At 38.3% G+C, this 12,628-nt stretch overlaps 1 protein-coding gene across 2 annotated transcripts in view; it reads right to left on the bottom strand.

Annotated features, from left to right (window-relative positions):
* Window positions 1-12,628, bottom strand: part of tns1a (tensin 1a) — a 152,325-nt gene that overhangs the window by 75,350 nt on the left and 64,347 nt on the right. For both annotated transcript variants that reach the window (XM_055228378.1, XM_055228383.1), the window contains 6 exons: window positions 3,983-4,032; window positions 1,813-1,984; window positions 1,480-1,530; window positions 1,246-1,368; window positions 656-720; window positions 302-385 (listed from right to left, as the gene is read on the bottom strand). In XM_055228378.1, coding sequence (XP_055084353.1) covers window positions 302-385; window positions 656-720; window positions 1,246-1,368; window positions 1,480-1,530; window positions 1,813-1,984; window positions 3,983-4,032 — 545 coding nt within the window. The remainder of the gene's footprint in view (window positions 1-301; window positions 386-655; window positions 721-1,245; window positions 1,369-1,479; window positions 1,531-1,812; window positions 1,985-3,982; window positions 4,033-12,628) is intronic.

Below are 12,628 nucleotides of genomic sequence, written 5' to 3' on the forward strand. Positions count from 1 at the left end.
ATGGTGCAAACATAACATTACATTCATTCAACATATGCCTTTTTAATAAGAGGTACAAAATGAAGGCACATCCTGCTTGGTTCCATGGAAATGTTGTTCCTTTGGCTATTATCTTCAACAATATGGCATGAAACCTATCTATCAACATGGCGATTGTTTCAAAGTATGGTTTTACCTTTCTAATTCCATAAAAAACCTCCAGAAAGTTACATGCTATACATTTAAGGGTAAGTGAAATATGGACTTTGATGGAGGTTAGGACAGAGAACTCGTAACTGATGTAGGTGATTCTTCTACTAACCTTATTTGTGAAGGCTGACCCACCGGAAGTGCTTTGTCCTCATAGAAGCGTCTCATGGCGAACCTGTCCAACGCCTGGTCCGCACTGAAAAATAAAACAAACAAAAAAAAGTTTGAACATTGAACCAACATAATATTGAGTGGAAACTGGCCTCCTCAAAGTGAAAGATTTACTGAAAGCCCCATAGCCTCCATCACTTATCCCGCCGGCTCAGTCACATCTGCTAGCTCTAAAAAGATGTCTATTTAAAGGGGAGAAAAATAAGGCGTTTGGTGTGGGGCCATAGCAGCCACATCGGGTTTGAATCTGGCAGATTGGAGGCATGTAATGGAGAGAGGTGAGTGCGTTGGTTACCTTGCGGATATGTTGCTGTAGTGCATATAAGCGGCGACCACCACTCCTGTACGCCCTCTGTTCCCCTGTCACACAAGTAAAAGATAGAGAAGACATTGTTTGATGATGGTAAACTAAGAATAAAACAAAGTAGAAAAAGACACTTATATTGTTAACAAAAGCAAAAGCTGAAATACAAAGAATGGGCAACATTTGGATCTACTAACAACCTACCTTTTTACTTAAGAAAAATACAAACTGCATCACAAAAATGTTAATAAATCGGTGTGCCTTTTTTCTTTTTTGCAAATCTTGCTTTTGTATTTAAACTATGAAAAACAAATAAACAAATAATTTGAAAATTGACCTTTTTTCAAATGAAAATTTTGATTTACAGACAAAAAAGTGTAATAAAAAGGTTGCAAATTTGAAATGATGCAAAAAAGAAATAATAATAATAATAATAATAATAATAATAATAATAATAATAGTAATAATAGTAATAATAATAAAGGTAGCACATTTGGAAAAGTTGAGCGAGTTTGTAACCATTATACTGATATAAAACATTCTTGACTTGGATGTAGATTAGATTTCTGCAGGGTTTTCACCTTGTTGTGCAGGACCACCACATTGTGTGAGTCTCCATTGAGCCACGTGTCGATTGCCTTGCACATGCTGCAGATCTTGTCTAGCGCTGGAGCATGGTGGTCTGGCCAGCCGAACTCCAGAACCTGCAATGCATCAAGCAGAACAAAATTAATAAATTTATTTAGATTTTTTACAATGATCAGATAAAGAATGGTTGTAAACAAATGAAATATGTGTTCTTAAAATAGAAGTACCTTATGATTTAACTTGATCAGATCGTTTCTTCGCTCACTGAGATTGAGTACCTGCCATCAGAGAAAAAAAGTTGTACTACAGATATTTTTTGGAGCACAATAGATAACTGGGAACAAAACATATAATATACTTAAGCTTCATTGCAACATTCAAACCATGAAGACACCCGTAATGCCAAAAATAAAACTTTTATTCGGACTATATATTTTGGATGAATTGTTACGCTCTAGGACTATAAAGATGTTGTACCTGATTTTTACTGTCTTAAAAGTATGAAAAAGAGAAATACTTCATTTCAAACATTTCAGTGGTCCAAAGTTCCGTGGGCGTACCAGGTAGTGCTCCCCGTGCTTGGACCGCAGCATACTAGCCACCTCCTTGAGATGGTTGGTGTAGGAGCGCTCTTCTGCTGAGGCCGGGAATGACAGGGAGATGATCCTCTCCGTGATGTATACCAGGTCCACCTCGTACTGCTCCTCCATGACTGGGACAACGCTTTGACTCCTGTGGCACAGAAAAAAAAAACCACACAGGATTTAAAACCTATGTAAGATAATACGTTATTTTGCTAATACTTTAGTTTAGGACCATATATTATTCACTAGCTAAGTCATAATTGGTAAGCTAGTGGTTATTCATCTATTAGTTAGTGTATAAAAGTTCAATACTTATTAAAGAAGACATATTATGCTTTTTCTGGTAAGAAATTGTAACATACATAGATGAAACTTGATAATGAAAAAGCAAGTCCATTGACTTCCTGTCGGCCCCAGAACTGAGGGGACCCAGATCACATTGGTCAAATATATTAATTTAAATTAGTTAATCCGATTTCAAAAGAATCCATCATTTCTAATTGTCAATAATATGCTTGGTCTACAGCCAATCTTCTGTCAGTAAAAACATGCGATTTGGAGCTCAGACTGAAGGAAAAAATGTCACTATTTTTTTTTTCTGTTAAATGACAGGTCTATTTATTTATGTTCAGGAAAAGGATAATAATAAAACTGAATCGGAGGGGAAGCTTATGCCCCCTACTGTCAGATACCTTCTGCAGGACTGCAACCCATGTGTGAGATAAAGTGCAAGCTCCCTCGACACGATTTACGGCAAAACTATGAGCTCAGCGTACAAGACATATCACGTGATGTTTCTGAGGAAGACTACAGGGAGTAATTGAAACATGTAAAGCAGGTAAAAAAAACAACAACAGGAAAACGACTATTGAACCTGAAATGGCCATGGATCAATATGCATTTTTTTGGTCATATCGCCCCACCCTATAACACAACCATTGATATTAAGTCCTCAGAAAGAAGGACCCATCACATCTAATACATGAACTGTCCCATTCTGTAAAACTATCCACACGCAGTACAATTATTGATGACACACATTTTTTCATGACTTCTTGCTTCTTGTCCCTCTTTGACCCAGCTGTGAGTGTGCTTCCCGACGGTGGTTGCTTGAGTAGTTGCAGCCTGTTCTACGACCTCTCTCGGGGAGTTCATCAAACATGCACTTGATCGAACGTAAACTCCTCCGGCTGCCTCTTATATTTCTTGGAGACCAAAAGATTCACAATCCTTTACACTGTTGACACGACCTCCGCTAGAGTTACGCAGCCCTCTGCACAGTGGGCCAAGCCAGAAATATTGTTGAAAACGCAATGGAAAACAGGCATTCAAAAAAGTATGTGATTCATCAAAATCACTTTTTCATGTTAAAAAGGGGGTATTACACTTCTATGAGCTATTAACTGCTAACATATTTAGATCAATATGTTATCACACCAGGTTTGTGAAGTTGTAGTGTATTGGTTTGTATCATGTTTTTGTATATTTATGGAAAATTACCATGTGGGAGCATGGGTGAAGTAGGCTTGTGGGCTGGACATTGGACAGAATCAAACTGCTAACCCTAAGGAGGGTTTGAATAGTGCCCGGGAGAGATCACTAAATTAGTCAAACATGCATGGATGACATCTAAAACCTCTTCAGGCTTGTTTTTCATGAGGGAACATTGTTATAACATAGTGAAAAACTCCAAGCTCCATTTTCCATAATACTTCCTCTTTAACGTTAAACTATAGTTTCAATTAAAACATAGTTTGTATGATTATACTAAAGATTACTAATAACTGGGTTTTCTCTATTTCAAGAATTTGGTAAAGTTTACCATTTTACTTTCTGGCTGGGCATGACAAAAAAAGAAATAAAGCACAAAATCTCAAAACAAAACACCTTTATTTGTTTAAAGTTTAAACTGCCAGAATAATGCCTTCCTTGTGTGTAAATTGTAATTTACACACAAGGAAGTAATAAAATTGTAATAAATTGTGCATTTTGGATGAAATTTTCTGAACAAGTCAGAATTACAAAGCATAAAAACCTGTCATACATACTTTAATGCTGGAGTTGTTTTGGAATGGTCAAGAAAAGGGTATTGTTTTGCAGAGTGTAGTAATTCATCAGAGGTGTTGACAGATATGTGCTGACTTACCGAGACTGCTTGCGTCTTATCTCGACACTCTTGCAGGATCTCTGAGAACCCTATAAAGAAACAGAAGGTCAAGGTCAGAAAGATTTATCAAGAAAATTAAATACTTCACATCAACAGCCCAGTGTAGGATAATAGGGAAAGAAAACAGGATTGGAGACAAAGAGTTTAAGGAATGGTAGAATAAAGACATGTATACGGATTCTGTAGAACAATGACAAAATAGATTGATAATTAAAATCTCAAACACTGTTGCCTTTATCGTACATCCAAAGTAAAATAATGTACATAGGTTAGTGAATCTCACAAATAAATGTGCTCAAAAAGAAAAATTGAACTTGTTTATTCAAAATCAAATAGAACTGCCCAATCTAGATCAATTCATAGTTGCTTTTAACCCGATCAGAAGACAATTTTAAAGCTGTCAAAGAATTTGGGTTAAAGCTACTATCCATAGTTAGACTGGCTGACCCATCCCTGTTGTATTCTCACCACTAGATGCTATCTACACTACTGCAGCCTGATAGTGCAGCTTTGTCCTGTCAGAACAAAGGCCATGTGAGGGGAGAAGGGACCAGGTTTCGCATCTGTCATCTACTGGTAAAAAAAAATGTAAATAAACTAACAGATCATAGCTTTAAAGACTGTAGAAATACATTTGGGACCATTCTATAATGCTTTATCTGGAACAGCCCAAAAAAACATCTCAATCAAATTATTTAAAAATTCATGTTAAAATAAACAAGCAAAAATTGGTTCTGAATCTGGAACCAAACAATCAAACTGGTCACTACATCTATACATGTGTTAGTCCGGTGTAATTATTTTTGTCTTAAAGGGCGCAAATGACAAGAAAATATGGTATGACGTTCAGTGAGCAACACTGTTAACCCAAATTGAATGCCAAAGTACCTGAGATGGTGGTTACACATTTAGAAACATTCAAACAGGTGTATGTCCAGTTGAGGTACACACACTGTACATACAAAGTGATGCTGTCAGGAGCGGACTGTAATTGTGTTACAAGGTTAAACAGTAACAAACAGATGAAGCTAATCCCATCGCCCTGAGCCAGACTTGGAAGCAGAGGAGTGTGTGATCTGACAGGAACCAGATGCTAACGGACTGCAGACAGGGCCCAGGGGTGCTGTGCTGCTACAGCTCACACCACACGTTAGCCGCCTGCTAGCAACATGAGTTTGTGAAGACATCATGAAAGTTAGCGCTACGTAATAAATTAGGTAACCACATATTAATGGCTAACTAATAGTAAAAGGCATATAAAGTGCTTAATTACGTGCCTGCTAGTATTTATAAAGTACTTTTTAATATGTTTTTGTCTAAGGCCATAGTATTCAGCCATTAACTATTTTAGTACTGGTCATTAGCATTATTACTTGTTTTATGAATACTAACAAATAGCTAAATAACCACTAAGTAGCATACCAATTACAATTTGATAGCTTGATTAGAGTGGTATTATAGTATTGGCAAAAGTATAATAGTTTGTCTTTATACGAGAAGATTCTAGGTTCGTTTCCCAGACCATTATGTTTTCTCCATGTATTGATGGGTTTTGGCTACTCCAGTTTCCCCCATAAAGATAAAAATCTTTATGGGGGAAACTGGAGTAGCCAAAACTAGTACCTAGAAAGCTAATGGTCCAGCTATGTACTCCTGACCATGGGTTAGACACTGCACTGTGGTTGTTCCCTAAGGGTGGGAAGTTGCACAGTGGCACTGAAGGATGGATCAAACAATAAAGCTTTAAGGTCAACAAATAAAAATATATGAGCAAAACCATCATTTATCTCCCATTTATAATTCCATCCTCAGACCTAAACCTAAACAAGGAAAACAATAGGGCTAGCCAGTATGCTAATAGGTGTGAGAGTACCCATTAGGGGCCTGAATGATTATCCAAAATATGACTCAGGCACACTTTAGGAGAGCTCAACAGACCTAGCTAACAAACAGAAACTGAAAACAAATAGATGCGTTAGTTTCAGCGTCGTTAGCTTTCCTCCTTTCAGATGGATATAAGGCAGTGTCCACCAGAAATAAACCAGAACTGAAGAAGCAGCTTTGGATGAGCAGCGAAACGTCTTCAATCAACAAACGTTGTGTCCATTTGACTTGAATTTCATTTTTCTTTTACTATAAACAAAACCAAAATATTAAAGATCCTTACCTTGCCATTTGCCAGCCTATACAGTACCATGACCCAATTGGTAAAAAGTCAAAATATATCAAAAACATTCACGTTCACTAGTAGTAAACGTTAAAGGCTTACAGTAGATTTGTAATTCTATGGTACCATTGTTAGCAAACACTATAACATCCTACTAATAATTATCTTAATCAGTATCTAGTGAATCTGCGATTTTTCTAAACAGAAGCGTTCATTCGTGGTAGACGTCCAAACAGAGCCTACCTTACTAGACACGCTCCCTGTGCTCCATCTCAAACTGGCAAAATGTTTCCGAATCACACCCATCAAAGTCATGACTCCTCTAGCTATTTGTAAACCAATATTCCATGCCCAAACTGAAATGATCTAACAAAATCGAACATGTTTCAGTTATCAATTTTTAAAACAGCTCTGCGGGCTGCTCTGTTCCATCTGGCTTCTCTACATGCTTTCTGTTTTGGCCCTACCCACTTTGCACTCTTCCCCTCCCTTCCCGTACCATTATCTCTCAATAATCCTTTAATATTCCTCACTTTATGATAAATGACAGAAATAACAATTCAAATACACCTTGCCTTGTAATTAATTTGAAGTTATAATCTCAAATAAGTATTTTGGTTAACTCATATTTTGATACAGATGTGCGTAGAATCCCTTTAAACCTTCGCTAATAATGCTAAACCCAGCTCTCAATCCCTAACTTGTCACTGTCAGACTGTTTACTCTAGCTTTCTCTAATTACAGTTAAACATGAGCGATTAGAAGTCAACATCTTGGTATTTTTTGTGTTTATCATCGTTACACCCACATTTCCCATCAGCCCCAAACCCAGTACTTGACCCTAAACTATGAATCATGGTTTACTGTAGCATCTCTCATTAGAAGTCCACATATATGTTATAGTTACAAGTACTATGTGAGTGGATGAGTTTCTGGGAAGAAACTATGAGAAATGTTTTATATGCATTTACAATTTATACTATTTATATACTTAATTAGCTATTTTAGATCTACTTTTTATGCTTTCCACAATGTTAGTATGTTGTTCCTTTATTAAAACACACCTGGAGTTATGTTTCGTTTCATGTATGTTTAAGTAATCTTTAAAGTGGAACTCCACCTGAATTCCACCCATAATCACAGTCTAAACAAGTTGTTAATCTGCGCAGTGCCTGGAGAAGTAAAGGGGGGAGTGAGGGGGGAGGAGGGGCGGGGTCTGGAGGACTAAAGGGGAAAGCGAGGAGTGAGGAAGGGCAGTGTAATTGGTCTAACGGGTATCCACAATTCAAACACCGCCCCTGCAGCCAGGTGTTTGTAATCAGAAACACTCAGCTATTATCAGTTTAGTGTGATGTCACGTATTACTTGAAATTGCAGTGGAGACAGCACAGTTTTTGATCAGAAAGATGCAGATTTACCTTGTCAGCACCAATAAAAATTACTAAAAACTGTACACAAGGCATTTCAAAGTGTTTAGTTCCACTTTAAAATGATTGATGACTATCTCCACCCCGTTTTTGTCCTTAAAAAAATCAAATTAAGGACTATTCTAGGTCTAAACTGGGATATAACTTTCATAAAACCAGGACTGAAATCTAAACCAAGTCTAAATCTAATCCCAAACTAACATATAAACTAATACTAGGATTAGACCTAACTAAACAGGACAACAATTAACAAACTACAAATATCCCAAGTAAGGACAAAACCAAGAGTATGGTCTGAACTCATAATCTGGACTCATGAAGCCTACCAGAAGTCTCTGTACCACAAATGAATACAAATGCTGTACAATATAGATGAAATATGCTTTCATTTGTGCAGAAGAAGCTGTACTGGACTGCGAGGAGGTATTTGGAATATAATGTCCTCATGTTAGCATGCAGCTAATCGGTGCCAGCCCTGATCCAAACCAGTGCACTGCTGTTTATTGTTGGACATCATGAGGATGAAAACAGACAAATTGTTGGAATATACAACATATGAACGTTTCCAGATTATTCCTGATTTTGCTTCGACTGCTACTGCTACTACTGCTGGTACAAATGCTTCTACTTCTACTACTACAGCTACTGACACTACTACAGTGATTACTATTACAACGCCGGTTTTAAAAGAGTTTATCCACATTTTTTTTTTCCATGTAGTTTATTTTGTCCCAGTACAGATTTATTGTAAAAGCCTCAAATGAAGCTCAACCGTCCCAACTATTTCAAAACCAGCCTCCTCCACATCATGGGTTTGATTTCCGGTCTGGAAGTTTGTCGAATGTCTCTACTACACTCTCTTTCCCCATTTTAGGCTGTAGATGTCCTGTCAAATAAAGGCTTTTTATCGACTGATGGTGGACCGTTAGCAAGCTAGTTGTTGATTGGAGGTCCATCAGACAAACCTAGAGCCAATACAGCCACAGGGCTATTTGCACATGCAGTTATATCCAAGCAAGGCTATCATTTCTGTGCTAACCAAAACAGTGTGATTTAGCCCAGACTTGTGCTTTGACATGTTTTTAAGAATACACAGACTTCTGTATCTGCTGTAAGGTCTCTCCAGGACACCCACTCCTCCTGCTCCTCTGTTCCCGACTCTTTCTCAGCCAAACTTCTCTACACCAACATGCATTCATCTCCATAATGTCTGGGTTAGCTGGAGATGGTAGCGTGAGTCACTTCAGCTGCATATATAAACATTCTAACTGGCCTTTTATGTATTAGTTTTGGTCAGATAAGGACTGTGGGATCAGGGAGTACGTGGTTAGATACATGGTTTAGTGTCCTGATTATTGCACAATATGGGGATCAGATCAACATGATAACTAAAATCACTACAAGTTAAACCTTTTCATGATATCTGTCTCCATGACGACAAGCTGGTGATGCTACCAGGCCAGTGGAGAGGCGAGCCTATTCAGTGAGAATGAGTGTCTTTCAAGGTATTTTGGAGAAATAGATATACCTGCGATTGAACAAATGAATTATAGGCAAAACCAGAAAAGTTACAAGGTGTTCCTTTAATTTTATGCACAGAAATTAAGAAAATAGTCAATGGTAAATATGTTGTGATCATTTGATTAATATGTGTTAATGTTGTTGATTTCAATACTAAAGAACAGACTTGATACTCAATAGCGATTCGGATACCACGATAATATAATGACAAAAAAACACTCTGTTATATCTATGTAACCTCTGAGTTATTTAGGTAGGTACTATAATGGTCCATATTAGTCTATGTGTCTTATACTTGTTCTGATACAGCTCAAGATCATTCTAAAGTTATTCAGGAAAGGTTCATTTCTGTCCTGTGAATGTGACTTTTTTAGTCTTGATACCTGCTCAAATGAGATTCTAGTTTTAGTATCAATTGGTATCTGACTTTCAATACTCTTGACAACCCTAATATGTTAAGTTTTTCAAAATAGATGTTTCTTTTTAACGATAGAAATCATGCTATCCTCTATTCTTTATTTTTAATACTCAAAACAATTGCATGCCACTTTGTTTTGCAGGTCTCTTCTCGGAATCTCACTGTCCTCACCCGCACCCTTCACGCTTTAGCAAAGTGGAGCTGAACGCAGGGCCTTGGCACCCGGTTTTGGCACAAAGAGGGGCAGATCTGCAGAGTACCGCTCCTAACAGATGTCGGAGCAGATTTCGCGTTTTGGAAGGTAGGTACAAAATATTTTTAACTGGCACCGGGCTGGCAGGAGGGTTCGGTGAAGTAACTGGGAACACCTGTTTGGGCTGATGGAGGAATGTGCCTGCAGAGGAAGGTTGGCCAGGTTAGACTAAAGCTTTAAGGACGAGGTTTCGGAGCGGAGAAAACAAAAACAAGGTGTAAGGACAGTTTGTTTACTTGGCCAGCAGAAGGGGAAGCAGAGATTGGCTGGGTTATGTGTTAAACAGTGCTGCCACCCACTGCTGCCTGCTGGAACACAATGGGGTTTATGTAATGGGCTATTCAAATGCACTCAGACAAATTAAACTGAAAAAGGGGATAGCAATAAGGCTGTAGTTCTTGAGTCATTTAAGCGATTATTTGATAGATGGCATCTTAGTCGACCCAAATTTGTATTAGTCAACTAATTATCTTTATCTTTATATGGGACAGCAGCAGAGAGGAGGAGATATGGAGTCAGTTTGCTAAAAATTTGGGAGTGAATTAAGAGTTTAATCTGTGTTTTTGCATGAATTCGTGTGGAGTTGTAGTCTTGCGAGTGAAGTTTGGGTCAGATAGATACATAGGTGTTTTGAGAGCTGTTGCCACCCCCATTTTTAGTTGACTAATCCATCCGGCAGGACATCTCTAGTCTACTACAGCCCTATATAACAATATTACACGCCCAAACAGTAGTCTTAACAAGTAAAACTGCTAAAAAATGTTTGACCAAAAAAAAAAAAAAAACTATGCAGAGGTGAAATGAATATATTATGGTTTAAGTACCGTAAATTTCGGACTACAGAGCGCACCTTGATATAAGCCGCACCAGCTAAATTTGAAGAGAAAATCAATTTTGTACATATATAAGCCGCACCTGAATAAAAGCCGCAGGTTTTCATATTGTAACATGAGATATTTACACAGAAAGACGGTGCACCGACACGCTTTTTTAAAACTGTGCCTGAAAATTGGAACCAACACGACAACAACACGGGATGAACACATCTGCAGGTTTAGAAAATAAAGCTGCACCAACACGGAAAATCTGCTTTTATTTCCTCTGAAAACTTTTGTCGTCTTTTTACATTGACCAAGTTGGATTCATTGATGTCGAGCTCACGTGCAGTGGCTCTATTTCAGGGGTCGGCAACCCGCGGCTCCGGAGCCGTATGCGCCTCTTTCAGCCTCATACTGCGGCTCTGCGTGGCTTGGGAACTGACAGACACAGCTCACAGTCCTGCGTATAGAGCCCTGATTTTCAGACGCTGTGCGCACAGGGGTCAGGAGCAACTTTGGCCCGTCCCTAATGACACACTAATAAGCTCGTCCGTAGATGAATCATGAAAATCCTGCTGGAAATCGCCACAGAAATCTATTTGATGTAGTAGCAAGTATATTATCTGCTCTTGTCTCCGCGGTGACGTATCACGTATAACACATCAGACACGACGCACAAAAGTAGAGCCACAAGCGAGTGAAAATGAGCCAAAACAAAAGTCTTTGGAGATCTTTTTAACAAAGGGGAAAAGGACAACTGAGGAGCCAGAAGAGGAGACTACGACCTCCAAGAAAAAGAAAGATAAATTTAACAGACAATGCCTACTTAAAATCTGGGTTTGTCGCTGCAGGTGACTCTCACGCGCACAGTCCGCTCTACGTAACATACGGGAAAAGCAAATAAGGCAATGAAACCTTCAAAACTGCTTTGGCACATGGAGAATAAGCACCTGGGATAAAATGATACGCTACGAGTTTTTTTGTTGTTGTTTTTTTAAAGAAACTGCGGAGTAGAGTAGACATAATCACATAATCAGCGCGATGCATGATGCAGCGGTTTGGTGAGTTGTATTTTTTTAATGCACTTAAGTTGTTTTTGCCATATTTATCTGCCACGTGTAGAAGGCTTGTCCGTGAAAGTAAAACCTACATTATTCCGTTACATTATTGTTATTATACAGTGTTATCTTCATTTTAGATGTCAAAAAGTATTTGCGGCTCCCAGTGTTTTATTTTATGTGGAAAGTGGGTCCAAATGGCTCTTTGCGTGTTAAAGGCCGACCCCTGCTCTGTTTCCTTTCTGTTTCTTTATCTTAAAAACTGCATCATATCCATTTCATGATGCGCAAAATGATCGTTCAAAATCAAAACTAGTGAATTCTTCAGAGCAGAATCTTTCCCCACGTCTGTCTCACTTTTACGTTTACAGCTAGAGAGCGCCCCCCAGGGGCCGTTATCCAGTAAAATTCCATATATAAGCCGCACTGCTGTAAAAGCCGCAGGGTTCAAAGCGTGGAAAAAAAGTAGCGGCTTATAATCCGAAATTTACGGTAGACTATTCCTCAGTAAATAAAGAAAATAAGACTTTATCCCTCTATTTTTTGCATTTAACTCATACTGACACTGACGCTCATCTCTAGATTAGGCCAGGGCAATACAGCCAAAATCTTAACAATAAAGGAGAAAACTTGTAGTAACTCAACATCACAATCCCTTTAAGATAGGAGACCCTGGGGGAAATTCCAGTTTTGTCAAAGTACAAAAAGGTAATATGTACTGACTGCTTTTAGCATCAGCGCAGCCTCCACAGTTTGTGTATAAATTGCTCTAGATTTTACAAAGGTGCAACATATTATATTGCCCCAAAAATATATCATGACAGAAGCAACATGGCCCAGCCCTAATCTAGATCTTGACGAAATCATTTGTGAGGAATTAGATCATTAGTTGAACAGTGACAAAATTGAACCCTGGATCTTCTGGCTATGAGGTAACAGAGCTAACCACTAAGTCACAATGCT

Source organism: Periophthalmus magnuspinnatus, chromosome 2, assembly GCF_009829125.3.
Source record: "Periophthalmus magnuspinnatus isolate fPerMag1 chromosome 2, fPerMag1.2.pri, whole genome shotgun sequence".
Taxonomy (NCBI): Eukaryota; Metazoa; Chordata; class Actinopteri; order Gobiiformes; family Gobiidae; genus Periophthalmus; species Periophthalmus magnuspinnatus.